Source organism: Oncorhynchus clarkii, chromosome 2, assembly GCF_045791955.1.
Source record: "Oncorhynchus clarkii lewisi isolate Uvic-CL-2024 chromosome 2, UVic_Ocla_1.0, whole genome shotgun sequence".
NCBI lineage: Eukaryota > Metazoa > Chordata > Actinopteri > Salmoniformes > Salmonidae > Oncorhynchus > Oncorhynchus clarkii.
In genome coordinates, this window is record NC_092148.1 from 90,451,730 (window position 1) to 90,475,589 (window position 23,860).

Consider the following 23,860-nt stretch of genomic DNA (forward strand, 5'->3'; position numbering starts at 1 on the left):
CGGGCCTTGACTCTGACATATGTGCGTTAGATGGTCTGGCTGGCTGCTACTGTCTGATTAGAGATGAGGTGATGACGACAGACAGTACAATACGGAGAGACATAACGTTAGATGGTCTGGCTGACTGCTACTGTCTGATCAGAGATGAGGTGATGACGACAGACAGCACAGTACGGAGAGACATAACGTTAGATGGTCTGGCTGACTGCTACTGTCTGATCAGAGATGAGGTGATGACGACAGACAGTACAGTAAGGAGAGACATAACGTTAGATGGTCTGGCTGGCTGCTACTGTCTGATCAGAGATGAGGTGATGATGACAGACAGTACAGAAAGACATAGCGTTAGATGGTCTGGCTGACTGCTACTGTCTGATCAGAGATAAGGTGATGACGACAGACAGTACAGAAATACATAACGTTAGATGTTCTGCCTGACTGCTACTGTCTGATCAGAGATGAGGTGATGACGACAGACAGTACAGAAAGACATAACGTTAGATGGTCTGGCTGGCTGCTACTGTCTGATCAGAGATGAGGTGATGACGACAGACAGTACAATACGGAGAGACATAACGTTAGATGGTCTGGCTGACTGCTACTGTCTGATCAGAGATGAGGTGATGACGACAGACAGTACAGAAAGACATAACGTTAGATGGTCTGGCTGACTGCTACTGTCTGATCAGAGATGAGGTGATGACGACAGACAGCACAGTACGGAGAGACATAACGTTAGATGGTCTGGCTGACTGCTACTGTCTGATCAAAGATGAGGTGATGACGACAGACAGTACAGTACGGAGAGACATAACGTTAGATGGTCTGGCTGACTGCTACTGTCTGATCAGAGATGAGGTGATGACGACAGACAGTACAGTAAGGAGAGACATAACGTTAGATGGTCTGGCTGACAGCTACTGTCTGATCAAAGATGAGGTGATGACGCCAGACAGTACAGAAAGACATAACGTTAGATGGTCTGGCTGACTGCTGCTGTCTGATCAGAGATGAGGTGATGACGACAGACAGCACAGTACGGAGAGACATAACGTTAGATGGTCTGGCTGACTGCTACTGTCTGATCAGAGATGAGGTGATGACGACAGACAGTACAGTAAGGAGAGACATAACGTTAGATGGTCTGGCTGGCTGCTACTGTCTGATCAGAGATGAGGTGATGATGACAGACAGTACAGAAAGACATAACGTTAGATGGTCTGGTTGACTGCTACTGTCTGATCAGAGATGAGGTGATGACGACAGACAGTACAGAAATACATAACGTTAGATGGTCTGCCTGACTGCTACTGTCTGATCAGAGATGAGGTGATGACGACAGACAGTACAGAAAGACATAACGTTAGATGGTCTGGCTGGCTGCTACTGTCTGATCAGAGATGAGGTGATGACGACAGACAGTACAATACGGAGAGACATAACGTTAGATGGTCTGGCTGAATGCTACTGTCTGATCAGAGATGAGGTGATGACGACAGACAGTACAGAAAGACATAACGTTAGATGGTCTGGCTGACTGCTACTGTCTGATCAGAGATGAGGTGATGACGACAGACAGCACAGTACGGAGAGACATAACGTTAGATGGTCTGGCTGACTGCTACTGTCTGATCAAAGATGAGGTGATGACGACAGACAGTACAGAAAGACATAACGTTAGATGGTCTGGCTGGCTGCTACTGTCTGATTAGAGATGAGGTGATGACGACAGACAGTACAATACGGAGAGACATAACGTTAGATGGTCTGGCTGACTGCTACTGTCTGATCAGAGATGAGGTGATGACGACAGACAGCACAGTACGGAGAGACATAACGTTAGATGGTCTGGCTGACTGCTACTGTCTGATCAGAGATGAGGTGATGACGACAGACAGTACAGTAAGGAGAGACATAACGTTAGATGGTCTGGCTGGCTGCTACTGTCTGATCAGAGATGAGGTGATGATGACAGACAGTACAGAAAGACATAACGTTAGATGGTCTGGCTGACTGCTACTGTCTGATCAGAGATAAGGTGATGACGACAGACAGTACAGAAATACATAACGTTAGATGTTCTGCCTGACTGCTACTGTCTGATCAGAGATGAGGTGATGACGACAGACAGTACAGAAAGACATAACGTTAGATGGTCTGGCTGGCTGCTACTGTCTGATCAGAGATGAGGTGATGACGACAGAGAGTACAATACGGAGAGACATAACGTTAGATGGTCTGGCTGACTGCTACTGTCTGATCAGAGATGAGGTGATGACGACAGACAGTACAGAAAGACATAACGTTAGATGGTCTGGCTGACTGCTACTGTCTGATCAGAGATGAGGTGATGACGACAGACAGCACAGTACGGAGAGACATAACGTTAGATGGTCTGGCTGACTGCTACTGTCTGATCAAAGATGAGGTGATGACGACAGACAGTACAGTACGGAGAGACATAACGTTAGATGGTCTGGCTGACTGCTACTGTCTGATCAGAGATGAGGTGATGACGACAGACAGTACAGTAAGGAGAGACATAACGTTAGATGGTCTGGCTGGCTGCTACTGTCTGATCAGAGATGAGGTGATGATGACAGACAGTACAGAAAGACATAACGTTAGATGGTCTGGCTGACTGCTACTGTCTGATCAGAGATGAGGTGATGACGACAGACAGTACAATACGGAGAGACATAACGTTAGATGGTCTGGCTGACTGCTACTGTCTGATCAGAGATGAGGTGATGACGACAGACAGTACAGAAAGACATAACGTTAGATGGTCTGGCTGACTGCTACTGTCTGATCAGAGATGAGGTGATGACGACAGACAGTACAATACGGAGAGACATAACGTTAGATGGTCTGGCTGACTGCTACTGTCTGATCAGAGATGAGGTGATGACGACAGACAGTACAGAAAGACATAACGTTAGATGGTCTGGCTGACTGCTACTGTCTGATCAGAGATGAGGTGATGACGACAGACAGCACAGTACGGAGAGACATAACGTTAGATGGTCTGGCTGACTGCTACTGTCTGATCAGAGATGAGGTGATGACGACAGACAGTACAGAAAGGAGAGACATAACGTTAGATGGTCTGGCTGGCTGCTACTGTCTGATCAGAGATGAGGTGATGATGACAGACAGTACAGAAAGACATAACGTTAGATGGTCTGGCTGACTGCTACTGTCTGATCAGAGATGAGGTGATGACGACAGACAGTACAGAAAGACATAACTTTAGATGGTCTGGCTGGCTGCTACTGTCTGATCAGAGATGAGGTGATGACGACAGACAGTACAGAAATACATAACGTTAGATGGTCTGGCTGACTGCTACTGTCTGATCAGAGATGAGGTGATGACGACAGACAGTACAGAAAGACATAACGTTAGATGGTCTGGCTGGCTGCTACTGTCTGATCAGAGATGAGGTGATGACGACAGACAGTACAATACGGAGAGACATAACGTTAGATGGTCTGGCTGACTGCTACTGTCTGATCAAAGAAGAGGTGATGACGACAGACAGTACAGAAAGACATAACGTTAGATGGTCTGGCTGGCTGCTACTGTCTGATCAGAGATGAGGTGATGATGACAGACAGTACAATACGGAGAGACATAACATTAGATGGTCTGGCTGACTGCTACTGTCTGATCAGAGATGAGGTGATGACGACAGACAGTACAGAAAGACATAACGTTAGATGGTCTGGCTGACTGCTACTGTCTGATCAGAGATGAGGTGATGACGACAGACAGTACAGAAATACATAACGTTAGATGGTCTGCCTGACTGCTACTGTCTGATCAGAGATGAGGTGATGACGACAGACAGTACAGAAAGACATAACGTTAGATGGTCTGGCTGGCTGCTACTGTCTGATCAGAGATGAGGTGATGACGACAGACAATACGGAGAGACATAACGTTAGATGGTCTGGCTGACTGCTACTGTCTGATCAGAGATGAGGTGATGACGACAAACAGTACAGAAAGACATAACGTTAGATGGTCTGGCTGACTGCTACTGTCTGATCAGAGATGAGGTGATGACGACAGACAGCACAGTACGGAGAGACATAACGTTAGATGGTCTGGCTGACTGCTACTGTCTGATCAAAGATGAGGTGATGACGACAGACAGTACAGAAAGACATAACGTTAGATGGTCTGGCTGGCTGCTACTGTCTGATCAGAGATGAGGTGATGACGACAGACAGAACAATACGGAGAGACATAACGTTAGATGGTCTGGCTGACTGCTACTGTCTGATCAGAGATGAGGTGATGACGACAGACAGTACAGAAAGAAATAACGTTAGATGGTCTGGCTGACTGCTACTGTCTGATCAAAGATGAGGTGATGACGACAGACAGTACAGAAAGACATAACGTTAGATGGTCTGGCTGGCTGCTACTGTCTGATCAGAGATGAGGTGATGACGACAGACAGTACAATACGGAGAGACATAACGTTAGATGGTCTGGCTGACTGCTACTGTCTGATCAGAGATGAGGTGATGACGACAGACAGTACAGAAAGACATAACGTTAGATGGTCTGGCTTACTGCTACTGTCTGATCAGAGATGAGGTGATGACGACAGACAGCACAGTACGGAGAGACATAACGTTAGATGGTCTGGCTGACTGCTACTGTCTGATCAGAGATGAGGTGATGACGACAGACAGTACAGTAAGGAGAGACATAACGTTAGATGGTCTGGCTGGCTGCTACTGTCTGATCAGAGATGAGGTGATGATGACAGACAGTACAGAAAGACATAACGTTAGATGGTCTGGCTGACTGCTACTGTCTGATCAGAGATGAGGTGATGACGACAGACAGTACAGAAAGACATAACGTTAGATGGTCTGGCTGGCTGCTACTGTCTGATCAGAGATGAGGTGATGACGACAGACAGTACAATAAGGAGAGACATAACGTAAGATGGTCTGGCTGACTGCTACTGTCTGATCAGAGATGAGGTGATGACGACAGACAGTACAGAAAGACATAACGTTAGATGGTCTGGCTGGCTGCTACTGTCTGATCAGAGATGAGGTGATGACGACAGACAGTACAATACGGAGAGACATAACGTTAGATGGTCTGGCTGACTGCTACTGTCTGATCAAAGATGAGGTGATGACGACAGACAGTACAGAAAGACATAACGTTAGATGGTCTGGCTGGCTGCTACTGTCTGATCAGAGATGAGGTGATGACGACAGACAGTACAATACGGAGAGACATAACGTTAGATGGTCTGGCTGACTGCTACTGTCTGATCAGAGATGAGGTGATGACGACAGACAGTACAGAAAGACATAACGTTAGATGGTCTGGCTGACTGCTACTGTTTGATCAAAGATGAGGTGATGACGACAGACAGTACAGAAAGACATAACGTTAGATGGTCTGGCTGACTGCTACTGTTTGATCAAAGATGAGGTGATGACGACAGACAGTACAGAAAGACATAACGTTAGATGGTCTGGCTGGCTGCTACTGTCTGATCAGAGATGAGGTGATGACGACAGACAGTACAATACGGAGAGACATAACGTTAGATGGTCTGGCTGACTGCTACTGTCTGATCAGAGATGAGGTGATGACGACAGACAGTACAGAAAGACATAACGTTAGATGGTCTGGCTGACTGCTACTGTCTGATCAGAGATGAGGTGATGACGACAGACAGCACAGTACGGAGAGACATAACGTTAGATGGTCTGGCTGACTGCTACTGTCTGATCAGAGATGAGGTGATGACGACAGACAGTACAGTAAGGAGAGACATAACGTTAGATGGTCTGGCTGGCTGCTACTGTCTGATCAGAGATGAGGTGATGATGACAGACAGTACAGAAAGACATAACGTTAGATGGTCTGGCTGACTGCTACTGTCTGATCAGAGATGAGGTGATGACGACAGACAGTACAGAAAGACATAACGTTAGATGGTCTGGCTGGCTGCTACTGTCTGATCAGAGATGAGGTGATGACGACAGACAGTACAATACGGAGAGACATAACGTTAGATGGTCTGGCTGACTGCTACTGTCTGATCAAAGATGAGGTGATGACGACAGACAGTACAGAAAGACATAACGTTAGATGGTCTGGCTGGCTAATACTGTCTGATCAGAGATGAGGTGATGACGACAGACAGTACAATACGGAGAGACATAACGTTAGATGGTCTGGCTGACTGCTACTGTCTGATCAGAGATGAGGTGATGACGACAGACAGTACAGAAAGACATAACGTTAGATGGTCTGGCTGACTGCTACTGTCTGATCAGAGATGAGGTGATGACGACAGACAGCACAGTACGGAGAGACATAACGTTAGATGGTCTGGCTGACTGCTACTGTCTGATCAAAGATGAGGTGATGACGACAGACAGTACAGAAAGACATAACGTTAGATGGTCTGGCTGGCTGCTACTGTCTGATCAGAGATGAGGTGATGACGACAGACAGAACAATACGGAGAGACATAACGTTAGATGGTCTGGCTGACTGCTACTGTCTGATCAGAGATGAGGTGATGACGACAGACAGTACAGAAAGACATAACGTTAGATGGTCTGGCTGACTGCTACTGTCTGATCAGAGATGAGGTGATGACGACAGACAGCACAGTACGAAGAGACATAACGTTAGATGGTCTGGCTGACTGCTACTGTCTGATCAGAGATTAGGTGATGACGACAGACAGTACAGTAAGGAGAGACATAACGTTAGATGGTCTGGCTGGCTGCTACTGTCTGATCAGAGATGAGGTGATGATGACAGACAGTACAGAAAGACATAACGTTAGATGGTCTGGCTGACTGCTACTGTCTGATCAGAGATGAGGTGATGACGACAGACAGTACAGAAATACATAACGTTAGATGGTCTGGCTGACTGCTACTGTCTGATCAGAGATGAGGTGATGACGACAGACAGTACAGAAAGACATAACGTTAGATGGTCTGGCTGGCTGCTACTGTCTGATCAGAGATGAGGTGATGACGACAGACAGTACAATACGGAGAGACATAACGTTAGATGGTCTGGCTGACTGCTACTGTCTGATCAGAGATGAGGTGATGACGACAGACAGTACAGAAAGACATAACGTTAGATGGTCTGGCTGGCTGCTACTGTCTGATCAGAGATGAGGTGATGACGACAGACAGTACAATACGGAGAGACATAACGTTAGATGGTCTGGCTGACTGCTACTGTCTGATCAAAGAAGAGGTGATGACGACAGACAGTACAGAAAGACATAACGTTAGATGGTCTGGCTGGCTGCTACTGTCTGATCAGAGATGAGGTGATGATGACAGACAGTACAATACGGAGAGACATAACATTAGATGGTCTGGCTGACTGCTACTGTCTGATCAGAGATGAGGTGATGACGACAGACAGTACAGAAAGACATAACGTTAGATGGTCTGGCTGACTGCTACTGTCTGATCAGAGATGAGGTGATGACGACAGACAGTACAGAAATACATAACGTTAGATGGTCTGCCTGACTGCTACTGTCTGATCAGAGATGAGGTGATGACGACAGACAGTACAGAAAGACATAACGTTAGATGGTCTGGCTGGCTGCTACTGTCTGATCAGAGATGAGGTGATGACGACAGACAGTACAATACGGAGAGACATAACGTTAGATGGTCTGGCTGACTGCTACTGTCTGATCAGAGATGAGGTGATGACGACAAACTGTACAGAAAGACATAACGTTAGATGGTCTGGCTGACTGCTACTGTCTGATCATAGATGAGGTGATGACGACAGACAGCACAGTACGGAGAGACATAACGTTAGATGGTCTGGCTGACTGCTACTGTCTGATCAAAGATGAGGTGATGACGACAGACAGTACAGAAAGACATAACGTTAGATGGTCTGGCTGGCTGCTACTGTCTGATCAGAGATGAGGTGATGACGACAGACAGTACAATACGGAGAGACATAACGTTAGATAGTCTGGCTGACTGCTACTGTCTGATCAGAGATGAGGTGATGATGACAGACAGTACAGAAAGACATAACGTTAGATGGTCTGGCTGACTGCTACTGTCTGATCAGAGATGAGGTGATGACGACAGACAGTACAGAAATACATAACGTTAGATGGTCTGCCTGACTGCTACTGTCTGATCAGAGATGAGGTGATGACGACAGACAGTACAGAAAGACATAACGTTAGATGGTCTGGCTGGCTGCTACTGTCTGATCAGAGATGAGGTGATGACGACAGACAGTACAATACGGAGAGACATAACGTTAGATGGTCTGGCTGACTGCTACTGTCTGATCAGAGATGAGGTGATGACGACAGACAGCACAGTACGGAGAGACATAACGTTAGATGGTCTGGCTGACTGCTACTGTCTGATCAAAGATGAGGTGATGACGACAGACAGTACAGAAAGACATAACGTTAGATGGTCTGGCTGACTGCTACTGTCTGATCAGAGATGAGGTGATGACGACAGACAGCACAGTACGGAGAGACACAACGTTAGATGGTCTGGCTGACTGCTACTGTCTGATCAGAGATGAGGTGATGACGACAGACAGTACAGTAAGGAGAGACATAACGTTAGATGGTCTGGCTGGCTGCTACTGTCTGATCAGAGATGAGGTGATGATGACAGACAGTACAGAAAGACATAACGTTAGATGGTCTGGCTGACTGCTACTGTCTGATCAGAGATGAGGTGATGACGACAGACAGTACAGAAAGACATAACGTTAGATGGTCTGGCTGGCTGCTACTGTCTGATCAGAGATGAGGTGATGACGACAGACAGTACAATAAGGAGAGACATAACGTAAGATGGTCTGGCTGACTGCTACTGTCTGATCAGAGATGAGGTGATGACGACAGACAGTACAGAAAGACATAACGTTAGATGGTCTGGCTGGCTGCTACTGTCTGATCAGAGATGAGGTGATGACGACAGACAGTACAATACGGAGAGACATAACGTTAGATGGTCTGGCTGACTGCTACTGTCTGATCAAAGATGAGGTGATGACGACAGACAGTACAGAAAGACATAACGTTAGATGGTCTGGCTGGCTGCTACTGTCTGATCAGAGATGAGGTGATGACGACAGACAGAACAATACGGAGAGACATAACGTTAGATGGTCTGGCTGACTGCTACTGTCTGATCAGAGATGAGGTGATGACGACAGACAGTACAGAAAGAAATAACGTTAGATGGTCTGGCTGACTGCTACTGTCTGATCAAAGATGAGGTGATGACGACAGACAGTACAGAAAGACATAACGTTAGATGGTCTGGCTGGCTGCTACTGTCTGATCAGAGATGAGGTGATGACGACAGACAGTACAGAAAGACATAACGTTAGATGGTCTGGCTGGCTGCTACTGTCTGATCAGAGATGAGGTGATGACGACAGACAGTACAATACGGAGAGACATAACGTTAGATGGTCTGGCTGACTGCTACTGTCTGATCAGAGATGAGGTGATGACGACAAACTGTACAGAAAGACATAACGTTAGATGGTCTGGCTGACTGCTACTGTCTGATCAGAGATGAGGTGATGACGACAGACAGCACAGTACGGAGAGACATAACGTTAGATGGTCTGGCTGACTGCTACTGTCTGATCAAAGATGAGGTGATGACGACAGACAGTACAGAAAGACATAACGTTAGATGGTCTGGCTGGCTGCTACTGTCTGATCAGAGATGAGGTGATGACGACAGACAGTACAATACGGAGAGACATAACGTTAGATGGTCTGGCTGACTGCTACTGTCTGATCAGAGATGAGGTGATGATGACAGACAGTACAGAAAGACATAACGTTAGATGGTCTGGCTGACTGCTACTGTCTGATCAGAGATGAGGTGATGACGACAAACTGTACAGAAAGACATAACGTTAGATGGTCTGGCTGACTGCTACTGTCTGATCAGAGATGAGGTGATGACGACAGACAGCACAGTACGGAGAGACATAACGTTAGATGGTCTGGCTGACTGCTACTGTCTGATCAAAGATGAGGTGATGACGACAGACAGTACAGAAAGACATAACGTTAGATGGTCTGGCTGGCTGCTACTGTCTGATCAGAGATGAGGTGATGACGACAGACAGTACAATACGGAGAGACATAACGTTAGATGGTCTGGCTGACTGCTACTGTCTGATCAGAGATGAGGTGATGATGACAGACAGTACAGAAAGACATAACGTTAGATGGTCTGGCTGACTGCTACTGTCTGATCAGAGATGAGGTGATGACGACAGACAGTACAGAAATACATAACGTTAGATGGTCTGGCTGACTGCTACTGTCTGATCAGAGATGAGGTGATGACGACAAACTGTACAGAAAGACATAACGTTAGATGGTCTGGCTGACTGCTACTGTCTGATCAGAGATGAGGTGATGACGACAGACAGCACAGTACGGAGAGACATAACGTTAGATGGTCTGGCTGACTGCTACTGTCTGATCAAAGATGAGGTGATGACGACAGACAGTACAGAAAGACATAACGTTAGATGGTCTGGCTGGCTGCTACTGTCTGATCAGAGATGAGGTGATGACGACAGACAGTACAATACGGAGAGACATAACGTTAGATGGTCTGGCTGACTGCTACTGTCTGATCAGAGATGAGGTGATGATGACAGACAGTACAGAAAGACATAACGTTAGATGGTCTGGCTGACTGCTACTGTCTGATCAGAGATGAGGTGATGACGACAGACAGTACAGAAATACATAACGTTAGATGGTCTGCCTGACTGCTACTGTCTGATCAGAGATGAGGTGATGACGACAGACAGTACAGAAAGACATAACGTTAGATGGTCTGGCTGGCTGCTACTGTCTGATCAGAGATGAGGTGATGACGACAGACAGTACAATACGGAGAGACATAACGTTAGATGGTCTGGCTGACTGCTACTGTCTGATCAGAGATGAGGTGATGACGACAGACAGTACAGAAAGAAATAACGTTAGATGGTCTGGCTGACTGCTACTGTCTGATCAGAGATGAGGTGATGACGACAGACAGCACAGTACGGAGAGACATAACGTTAGATGGTCTGGCTGACTGCTACTGTCTGATCAAAGATGAGGTGATGACGACAGACAGTACAGAAAGACATAACGTTAGATGGTCTGGCTGACTGCTACTGTCTGATCAGAGATGAGGTGATGACGACAGACAGTACAGTAAGGAGAGACATAACGTTAGATGGTCTGGCTGGCTGCTACTGTCTGATCAGAGATGAGGTGATGATGACAGACAGTACAGAAAGACATAACGTTAGATGGTCTGGCTGACTGCTACTGTCTGATCAGAGATGAGGTGATGACGACATACAGTACAGAAAGACATAACGTTAGATGGTCTGGCTGGCTGCTACTGTCTGATCAGAGATGAGGTGATGACGACAGACAGTACAATAAGGAGAGACATAACGTAAGATGGTCTGGCTGACTGCTACTGTCTGATCAGAGATGAGGTGATGACGACAGACAGTACAGAAAGACATAACGTTAGATGGTCTGGCTGGCTGCTACTGTCTGATCAGAGATGAGGTGATGACGACAGACAGTACAATACGGAGAGACATAACGTTAGATGGTCTGGCTGACTGCTACTGTCTGATCAAAGATGAGGTGATGACGACAGACAGTACAGAAAGACATAACGTTAGATGGTCTGGCTGGCTGCTACTGTCTGATCAGAGATGAGGTGATGACGACAGACAGTACAATACGGAGAGACATAACGTTAGATGGTCTGGCTGACTGCTACTGTCTGATCAGAGATGAGGTGATGACGACAGACAGTACAGAAAGACATAACGTTAGATGGTCTGGCTGACTGCTACTGTCTGATCAGAGATGAGGTGATGACGACAGACAGTACAGAAATACATAACGTTAGATGGTCTGCCTGACTGCTACTGTCTGATCAGAGATGAGGTGATGACGACAGACAGTACAGAAAGACATAACGTTAGATGGTCTGGCTGGCTGCTACTGTCTGATCAGAGATGAGGTGATGACGACAGACAGTACAATACGGAGAGATATAACGTTAGATGGTCTGGCTGACTGCTACTGTCTGATCAGAGATGAGGTGATGACGACAAACTGTACAGAAAGACATAACGTTAGATGGTCTGGCTGGCTGAATGCTACTGTCTGATCAGAGATGAGGTGATGACGACAGACAGTACAATACGGAGAGACATAACGTTAGATGGTCTGGCTGACTGCTACTGTCTGATCAAAGATGAGGTGATGACGACAGACAGTACAGAAAGACATAACGTTAGATGGTCTGGCTGGCTGCTACTGTCTGATCAGAGATGAGGTGATGACGACAGACAGTACAATACGGAGAGATATAACGTTAGATGGTCTGGCTGACTGCTACTGTCTGATCAGAGATGAGGTGATGACGACAGACAGTACAGAAAGACATAACGTTAGATGGTCTGGCTGACTGCTACTGTCTGATCAGAGATGAGGTGATGACGACAGACAGCACAGTACGGAGAGACATAACGTTAGATGGTCTGGCTGACTGCTACTGTCTGATCAAAGATGAGGTGATGACGACAGACAGTACAGAAAGACATAACGTTAGATGGTCTGGCTGGCTGCTACTGTCTGATCAGAGATGAGGTGATGACGACAGACAGAACAATACGGAGAGACATAACGTTAGATGGTCTGGCTGACTGCTACTGTCTGATCAGAGATGAGGTGATGACGACAGACAGTACAGAAAGACATAACGTTAGATGGTCTGGCTGACTGCTACTGTCTGATCAGAGATGAGGTGATGACGACAGACAGCACAGTACGGAGAGACATAACGTTAGATGGTCTGGCTGACTGCTACTGTCTGATCAAAGATGAGGTGATGACGACAGACAGTACAGAAAGACATAACGTTAGATGGTCTGGCTGACTGCTACTGTCTGATCAGAGATGAGGTGATGACGACAGACAGCACAGTACGGAGAGACACAACGTTAGATGGTCTGGCTGACTGCTACTGTCTGATCAGAGATGAGGTGATGACGACAGACAGTACAGTAAGGAGAGACATAACGTTAGATGGTCTGGCTGGCTGCTACTGTCTGATCAGAGATGAGGTGATGATGACAGACAGTACAGAAAGACATAACGTTAGATGGTCTGGCTGACTGCTACTGTCTGATCAGAGATGAGGTGATGACGACATACAGTACAGAAAGACATAACGTTAGATGGTCTGGCTGGCTGCTACTGTCTGATCAGAGATGAGGTGATGACGACAGACAGTACAGAAAGACATAACGTTAGATGGTCTGGCTGGCTGCTACTGTCTGATCAGAGATGAGGTGATGACGACAGACAGTACAATACGGAGAGACATAACGTTAGATGGTCTGGCTGACTGCTACTGTCTGATCAAAGATGAGGTGATGACGACAGACAGTACAGAAAGACATAACGTTAGATGGTCTGGCTGGCTGCTACTGTCTGATCAGAGATGAGGTGATGACGACAGACAGTACAATACGGAGAGACATAACGTTAAAAGGTCTGGCTGACTGCTACTGTCTGATCAGAGATGAGGTGATGACGACAGACAGTACAGAAAGACATAACGTTAGATGGTCTGGCTGACTGCTACTGTCTGATCAGAGATGATGTGATGACGACAGACAGTACAGAAAGACATAACGTTAGATGGTCTGGCTGGCTGCTACTGTCTGATCAGAGATGAGGTGATGACGACAGACAGTACAATACGGAGAGACATAACGTTAGATGGTCTGGCTGACTGCTACTGTCTGATCAGAGATGAGGTGATGACGACAGACAGTACAGAAAGACATAACGTTAGATGGTCTGGCTGACTGCTACTGTCTGATCAGAGATGAGGTGATGACGACAGACAGCACAGTACGGAGAGACATAACGTTAGATGGTCTGGCTGACTGCTACTGTCTGATCAGAGATGAGGTGATGACGACAGACAGTACAGTAAGGAGAGACATAACGTTAGATGGTCTGGCTGGCTGCTACTGTCTGATCAGAGATGAGGTGATGATGACAGACAGTACAGAAAGACAAAACGTTAGATGGTCTGGCTGACTGCTACTGTCTGATCAGAGATGAGGTGATGACGACAGACAGTACAGAAAGACATAACGTTAGATGGTCTGGCTGGCTGCTACTGTCTGATCAGAGATGAGGTGATGACGACAGACAGTACAATAAGGAGAGACATAACGTAAGATGGTCTGGCTGACTGCTACTGTCTGATCAGAGATGAGGTGATGACGACAGACAGTACAGAAAGACATAACGTTAGATGGTCTGGCTGGCTGCTACTGTCTGATCAGAGATGAGGTGATGACGACAGACAGTACAATACGGAGAGACATAACGTTAGATGGTCTGGCTGACTGCTACTGTCTGAATAAAGATGAGGTGATGACGACAGACAGTACAGAAAGACATAACGTTAGATGGTCTGGCTGGCTGCTACTGTCTGATCAGAGATGAGGTGATGACGACAGACAGTACAATACGGAGAGACATAACGTTAGATGGTCTGGCTGACTGCTACTGTCTGATCAGAGATGAGGTGATGACGACAGACAGTACAGAAAGACATAATGTTAGATGGTCTGGCTGACTGCTACTGTCTGATCAGAGATGAGGTGATGACGACAGACAGCACAGTACGGAGAGACATAACGTTAGATGGTCTGGCTGACTGCTACTGTCTGATCAAAGATGAGGTGATGACGACAGACAGTACAGAAAGACATAACATTAGATGGTCTGGCTGACTGCTTCTGTCTGATCAGAGATGAGGTGATGACGACAGACAGTACAATACGGAGAGACATAACGTTAGATGGTCTGGCTGACTGCTACTGTCTGATCAGAGATGAGGTGATGACGACAGACAGTACAGAAAGACATAACGTTAGATGGTCTGGCTGACTGCTACTGTCTGATCAGAGATGAGGTGATGACGACAGACAGCACAGTAAGAAGAGACATAACGTTAGATGGTCTGGCTGACTGCTACTGTCTGATCAGAGATTAGGTGATGACGACAGACAGTACAGTAAGGAGAGACATAACGTTAGATGGTCTGGCTGGCTGCTACTGTCTGATCAGAGATGAGGTGATGATGACAGACAGTACAGAAATACATAACGTTAGATGGTCTGCCTGACTGCTACTGTCTGATCAGAGATGAGGTGATGACGACAGACAGTACAGTACGAAGAGACATAACGTTAGATGGTCTGGCTGACTGCTACTGTCTGATCAGAGATGAGGTGATGACGACAGACAGTACAGAAAGACATAACGTTAGATGGTCTGGCTGACTGCTACTGTCTGATCAGAGATGAGGTGATGACGACAGACAGCACAGTACGGAGAGACATAACGTTAGATGGTCTGGCTGGCTGCTACTGTCTGATCAGAGATGAGGTGATGACGACAGACAGCACAGTACGAAGAGACATAACGTTAGATGGTCTGGCTGACTGCTACTGTCTGATCAGAGATGAGGTGATGACGACAGACAGTACAGAAAGACATAACGTTAGATGGTCTGGCTGACTGCTACTGTCTGATCAGAGATGAGGTGATGACGACAGACAGCACAGTACGGAGAGACATAACGTTAGATGGTCTGGCTGACTGCTACTGTCTGATCAAAGATGAGGTGATGACGACAGACAGTACAGAAAGACATAACGTTAGATGGTCTGGCTGGCTGCTACTGTCTGATCAGAGATGAGGTGATGACGACAGACAGTACAATACGGAGAGACATAACGTTAGATGGTCTGGATGACTGCTACTGTCTGATCAGAGATGAGGTGATGACGACAGACAGTACAGAAAGACATAACGTTAGATGGTCTGGCTGACTGCTACTGTCTGATCAGAGATGAGGTGATGACGACAGACAGCACAGTACGAAGAGACATAACGTTAGATGGTCTGGCTGACTGCTACTGTCTGATCAGAGATTAGGTGATGACGACAGACAGTACAGTAAGGAGAGACATAACGTTAGATGGTCTGGCTGGCTGCTACTGTCTGATCAGAGATGAGGTGATGATGACAGACAGTACAGAAAGACATAACGTTAGATGGTCTGGCTGACTGCTACTGTCTGATCAGAGATGAGGTGATGACGACAGACAGTACAGAAATACATAACGTTAGATGGTCTGCCTGACTGCTACTGTCTGATCAGAGATGAGGTGATGACGACAGACAGTACAGAAAGACATAACGTTAGATGGTCTGGCTGGCTGCTACTGTCTGATCAGAGATGAGGTGATGACGACAGACAGTACAATACGGAGAGACATAACGTTAGATGGTCTGGCTGACTGCTACTGTCTGATCAGAGATGAGGTGATGACGACAGACAGTACAGAAAGACATAACGTTAGATGGTCTGGCTGACTGCTACTGTCTGATCAGAGATGAGGTGATGACGACAGACAGCACAGTACGAAGAGACATAACGTTAGATGGTCTGGCTGACTGCTACTGTCTGATCAGAGATGAGGTGATGACGACAGACAGCACAGTACGAAGAGACATAACGTTAGATGGTCTGGCTGACTGCTACTGTCTGATCAGAGATTAGGTGATGACGACAGACAGTACAGTAAGGAGAGACATAACGTTAGATGGTCTGGCTGGCTGCTACTGTCTGATCAGAGATGAGGTGATGACGACAGACAGTACAGAAAGACATAACGTTAGATGGTCTGGCTGACTGCTACTGTCTGATCAGAGATGAGGTGATGACGACAGACAGCACAGTACGGAGAGACATAACGTTAGATGGTCTGGCTGACTGCTACTGTCTGATCAAAGATGAGGTGATGACGACAGACAGTACAGAAAGACATAACGTTAGATGGTCTGGCTGGCTGCTACTGTCTGATCAGAGATGAGGTGATGACGACAGACAGTACAATACGGAGAGACATAACGTTAGATGGTCTGGCTGACTGCTACTGTCTGATCAGAGATGAGGTGATGACGACAGACAGTACAGAAAGACATAACGTTAGATGGTCTGGCTGACTGCTACTGTCTGATCAGAGATGACTTTTACAGAAAGAAAAATAATAAAAACGAATTAATATACACAACTGAAATATTTGATTATTTCAGAGTAATTTCCTATTTTTCTACCCAATGTGGACCTGACGGAGACGATGGAATATGTCCATTGTTTTGGAAATTTAAAGTTCACTATTTTTTTGTCTTTGGAATTTCCATTAAAAAGCTCTACAATCATTTTAATGACATTATTTCATAATGCATTTAATGTTAAAAAAATATATTAAAAAATATATATAATATACTCCCCTCCTCACACAGAGGAGTAGATATAATGCACATCCTCACACAGGGGAGTAAATGTAATGCACCTCCTCACACAGGGGAGTAAAAAGAATGCACCTCCTCACACAGGGGAGTGCTTGCTGTTTGGGGTTTTAGGCTGGGTTTCTGTACAGCACTTTGAGATATCAGCTGATGTACGAAGGGCTATATAAATAAATTTGATTTGATATAATGCACCTCCTCACACAGGGGAGTAGATATAATGCACCTCCTCACACAGGGGAGTAGATAGAATGCACCTCCTCACACAGGGGAGTAGATAGAATGCACCTCCTCACACAGGGGAGTAAAAAGAATGCACCTCCTCACACAGGGGAATAAATATAATGGACCTCCTCACACAGGGGAGTAAATCTAATGCACCTCCTCACACAGGGGAGTAAATATAGTGCACCTCCTCACACAGGGGAGTAAATAGAATGCACCTCCTCACACAGGAGAGTAAATAGAATGCACCTCCTCACACAGGGGAGTAAATATAATGGACCTCCTCACACAGGGGAGTAAATATAATGCACCTCCTTTATTTAAGTACTCCTGTAGAGATCTAAAGTCCCTCCTCCATACGCACACCAGTAGATCTGAAGGGACTGGATAGGTGTAAGAAACATGGGGAAATTCCAGCCAGCCTATCAGAAGGCAAGGTGAAGCCGGTAGGACATTACGCACTGCTGACACATATCCACTCCTTTCAGATCTACAGGGGTTGATTTGGCATTCAGAGGTGGGGACTTCAGTCATGGTTATAGTGTCTTCTGGGACTTGCCTTTTGATGCTGGCGAACTTCTGTGCATTGCCCATAATCTTGCCGAAGTCGATGTGGAACATGTGACCGCTGTGTTTCAACATGATGTTGTCGTTGTGGCGGTCACAGATACCCAGGATGAAGGTCGCTACACACCAGCCAGCACAGGAGTGGAGGAAATTCATCACAGCCTGGTTGGGGAGATACAGGAGAATAGTCTACAGATGTAGGATCTTAATTTGATCACTCTTTTGATATAGGGGACTTTCCTGCACAGCAGAAAATGCAACCTTGTAGTGTATTCAAGAATTAAAAAGGCTTCTAAAAATGTATTTTATCAAACAAAACGATGCTACATTTTTATCTCTGGGACCCTCAGGATGACAAATCAGAGCCAGATGACTGAATGTAAGTACATTATTTACCTTCAGAGGTGAATGTGTTAATCCAGTTGCCGTGATATAAGTGTTTTGTTGTTGTGCACTCTCCTCAAACAATAGCATGGTATTTTTTTCACTGTAATAGCTACTGTAAATTGGACAGTAAAGTATATACAGTGCCTTGCGAAAGTATTCGGCCCCCTTGAACTTTGCGACCTTTTGCCACATTTCAGGCTTCAAACATAAAGATATAAAACTGTATTTTTTTGTGAAGAATCAACAACAAGTGGGACACAATCATGAAGTGGAACGACATTTATTGGATATTTCAAACTTTTTTAACAAATCAAAAACTGAAAAATTGGGCGTGCAAAATTATTCAGCCCCTTTACTTTCAGTGCAGCAAACTCTCTCCAGAAGTTCAGTGAGGATCTCTGAATGATCCAATGTTGACCTAAATGACTAATGATGATAAATACAATCCACCTGTGTGTAATGAAGTCTCTGTATAAATGCACCTGCACTGTGATAGTCTCAGAGGTCCGTTAAAAGCGCAGAGAGCATCATGAAGAACAAGGAACACACCAGGCAGGTCCGAGATACTGTTGTGAAGAAGTTTAAAGCCGGATTTGGATACAAAAATATTTCCCAAGCTTTAAACATCCCAAGGAGCACTGTGCAAGCGATAATATTGAAATGGAAGGAGTATCAGACCACTGCAAATCTACCAAGACCTGGCCGTCCCTCTAAACTTTCAGCTCATACAAGGAGAAGACTGATCAGAGATGCAGCCAAGAGGCCCATGATCACTCTGGATGAACTGCAGAGATCTACAGCTGAGGTGGGAGACTCTGTCCATAGGACAACAATCAGTCGTATATTGCACAAATCTGGCCTTTATGGAAGAGTGGCAAGAAGAAAGCCATTTCTTAAAGATATCCATAAAAAGTGTTGTTTAAAGTTTGCCACAAGCCACCTGGGAGACACACCAAACATGTGGAAGAAGGTGCTCTGGTCAGATGAAACCAAAATTAAACTTTTTGGCAACAATGCAAAACGTTATGTTTGGCGTAAAAGCAACAAAGCTCATCACCCTGAACACACCATCCCCACTGTCAAACATGGTGGTGGTGGCATCATGGTTTGGGCCTGCTTTTCTTCAGCAGGGACAGGGAAGATGGTTAAAATTGATGGGAAGATGGATGGAGCCAAATACAGGACCATTCTGGAAGAAAACCTGATGGAGTCTGCAAAAGACCTGAGACTGGGACGGAGATTTGTCTTCCAACAAGACAATGATCCAAAACATAAAGCAAAATCTACAATGGAATGGTTCAAAAATAAACATATCCAGGTGTTAGAATGGCCAAGTCAAAGTCCAGACCCGAATCCAATCGAGAATCCGTGGAAAGAACTGAAAACTGCTGTTCACAAATGCTCTCCATCCAACCTCACTGAGCTCGAGCTGTTTTGCAAGGAGGAATGGGAAAAAATTTCAGTCTCTCAATGTGCAAAACTGATAGAGACATACCCCAAGTGACTTACAGCTGTAATCGCAGCAAAAGGTGGCGCTACAAAGTATTAACTTAAGGGGGCTGAATAATTTTGCACGCCCAATTTTTCAGTTTTTGATTTGTTAAAAAAGTTTGAAATATCCAATAAATGTCATTCCACTTCATGATTGTGTCCCACTTGTTGTTGATTCTTCACAAAAAAATACAGTTTTATATCTTTATGTTTGAAGCCTGAAATGTGGCAAAAGGTCTCAAAGTTCAAGGGGGCCGAATACTTTCGCAAGGCACTGTAATAACATATAAGACATGTCTATGTCCTGGAAAGTTTGCTGTTACTTACAACGTCATGCTAATCACATTAGCGCACGTTAGCTCAACCGTCCCGATGTAGGGACACCGACTCCCGTAGGAGATTAAAATGTCAGGTTTTATTTGTCGTAATAAAAATATATATATAAAAAAAAAGATCCACCACAAAAAAAATGTCCATGAATTATAATAATAATAATAATTCACATTTCCTGTTGCTGCAGGGTTATTTCCCTTACTGTAGCAGAACTGGCTCAAAATAAGATCCTACGTCTGTATCACAACAACAACAACAACAACAGTAGAGAGGCTATACGCAGTAGTGAGGCTACAGTCACAGTCATCCAACTGTCTCCTGCTGCCTCTGCTGCTATTGGTTCTGTTATGTTTGGAGAAGCCTACAATAGAGTCAATACTGCAATTCAGTATTTCCATCATGCACAAATACACCAAGTCTTTAAGTTATTGTTCCATCAAAATGGATATGTTGAAATCCCAGGAGGCTGGTGGCACCCTAATTGGGGAGGACGGGCTCGTGGTAATGGCTGGAGCGGAATCAGTGGAATGGTATCAAATACATCAAACACGGTTCCTAAGTGTTTGATGCCGTTAAATTCGCTCCGTTACGACCATTATTATGAGCCGTCCTCCCCTCAGCAGCATCCTCTGACTTAAATATGTGTAGTTGTGTGCATAAGTCATAAGGTTTTTTGTTAAAAAAGTTTGAAATATCCAATAAATGTCGTTCCACTTCATGATTGTGTCCCACTTGTTGATTATTCAAAAAAAAATACAGTTTTATATCTTTATGTTTGAAGCCTGAAATGTGGCAAAAGGTCGCAAAGTTCAAGGGGGCCGAATACTTTCGCAAGGCACTGTATGTTCACCTCCTCATAATCCTCCTCAGTCTTGTTCCACATGTGGAACCACTTCTCCAGGGTGTCCTCTCTCAGCGCCCCACCCAGACCCCACTCCTGCTGGATCTTACCCAGGGTCACTGCCTCTGGCACCACCTCCACCAGACCTACACACACACACAGAGACACACACAAAGACACACACGGAGACACACACGAAGACACACACGGAGACACATACACGCGGACGGACGGACACACACACACACACACACACACACACACACACACACGCACGCACGCACACACACACACACACACACACAAGGAGACACATACACAGGGAAAGGCAAGCATGCACACACACACAAACACACATTTGAATACAGAGGCACACAGACAGTGCATTTGGAAAGTATTCAGACTCCTTCACTTTATTCTAAAATGGATGAAAGTACATGTTTTACACACAATGCCCCATTGGTGCGGCAGGTAGCCTAGTGGTTAGAGTGTTGGGCCAGTATCCGAAAGGTTGCTAGATCGAAACCACGAGCTGGCAAAGTACAAAGTACAAATCTGTCGTTCTGCCCCTGAACAAGGCAGTTAACCCACTGTTCCCCTGAACAAGGCAGTTAACCCACTGTTCCCCTGAGAACAAGGCAGTTAACCCACTGTTCCCCTGAACAAGGCAGTTAACCCACTGTTCCCCTGAACAAGGCAGTTAACCCACTGTTCCCCTGAACAAGGTAGTTAACCCACTGTTCCCCTGAACAAGGCAATTAATCCACTGTTCCCCTGAACAAGGCAGTTAACCCACTGTTCCCCTGAACAAGGCAGTTAACCCACTGTTCCCCTGAACAAGGCAGTTAACCCCACTGTTCCTAGTCCGTTATTGAAAATAAGAATTTGTTCTTAACTGACTTGCCTGGTTAAATAAAGGTAAAATAATGACAAAGCAATAACAGTTTATCAATTTTTGTAAACGTATTAAAGATAAATACCATAAATATATTATTTACATAAGTATTCAGACCCTTTGCTATGAGACTCGAAATTGAGCTCAGGTGTATCATGTTTCCGTTGATCATCCTCAAGATGTTTCTACAATTTGATTGGAGTCCGTCTGTGGTAAAATCAATTGATTGGACATGATTTGGAAAGGCACACACCTGTCTATATAAGGTCCCACAGTTGACAGTGCATGTCGGAGCAAAAACCAAGCCATGAGGTCCGATAGAGGATTGTGTTGAGGTACAGATCTGAGGAAGGGTTCCAAAACATTTCTGCAGCATTGAAGGTCCCCAAGAACACAGTGGATATACTACACCCCTAATGATATAGGGAAGTCTGGTTAGATTCTAGGATCTCTGAGGAATACATACGAACGTGATATGATTGGTTGAAACAACGTTTAGGGTTAGATTTCCACAGATTCCTTTCTTTGAAAATACAAAAATCGATTGTGCATTCTATATGGACCTTTTTAGGATATGAAAAATAATTTTATCTAACAAAACGAGACTTCATGTTATCTCTGGGATCCTTTGGATGATTAAGATGTCAGAATGTAAGAAAAACATTTCACCCTCACAGGTGAATTTATCAAACATATCGCGGTGAAAAAAAGTGTTTTGTTTTTAGGAGCTCTCCTCAAACAATAGCATGGCATTTTTTTTCTCGCAGTAATAGCTACTGTACACTGGACAGTGCAGTTATATTAACAATAATTTAAGCTTTCAGCCGATATAATACACTATGTACCTACATTTGTTGTTTCTCTAAAATCTACGATTGTGACACAAGGCGCTGCATGATTTGACGGGACGCCGATCTCTAAGAAGTTTTAAAATGGTAGAAGTTTGGAACCACCAAGGCTCTTCCTAGAGCTGTCCATCTGGCTAAACTGAGCAATCGGGGGAGAAGGGCCTTGACCAGGGAGGTGACCAACAACCCGATGGTCATTCTGACAAAGAGTTCCTCTGTGGAGATGGGAGAAACTTTCAGAAGGACAACCATCTCTGCAGCACTCCACCAATCAGGCCTTTATGGTAGAGTGGCCACATGGAAGCCACTCCTCAGTAAAAGGCACATGAGAGCCCACTTGGAGTTTGCCAAAAGGCACTTTTGCCAAAAGGCACTCTCAGACCATGAGAAACAAGGTTATCTGGTCTGATGAAACCAAGATTGAACTCTTTGGCTTGAATGCCAAGTGTCACATTTGTAGGAAACCTGGCACCATCCCGACAGTGAAGCATGGTGGTGGCAGTATCATGCTGTGGGGATGTTTTTCAGCGGCAGGGACGGGGAGACTAGTCAGGATCGAGGGAAAGATGAACGGAGCAAAGTACAGAGAGATCCTTGATGATAACCCTGCTCCAGGGTTCTCTGGATCTCAGACTGGGGTGAAGGTTCACCTTCCAACAGGACAACGACCCTAAGTACACAGCCAAGACAATGCAGGAGTGGCTTCAGGACAAGTCTCTGAATGTCCTTGAGTGGCCCAGCCAGAGCCCGAACTTGAACATGATCAAACATCTCTG

General features: G+C 45.4%; 1 protein-coding gene across 1 annotated transcript in view; it reads right to left on the reverse strand.

The window, feature by feature from the left end:
* LOC139376070 (phosphatidylinositol-4-phosphate 3-kinase catalytic subunit type 2 gamma) overlaps positions 1-23,860 on the reverse strand; it is a 65,306-nt gene that overhangs the window by 16,079 nt on the left and 25,367 nt on the right. The window contains exons 24-25 of the mRNA XM_071118228.1: positions 21,351-21,487; positions 18,282-18,451 (exon numbers count right to left, since the gene is read on the reverse strand). Coding sequence (XP_070974329.1) covers positions 18,282-18,451; positions 21,351-21,487 — 307 coding nt within the window. The remainder of the gene's footprint in view (positions 1-18,281; positions 18,452-21,350; positions 21,488-23,860) is intronic.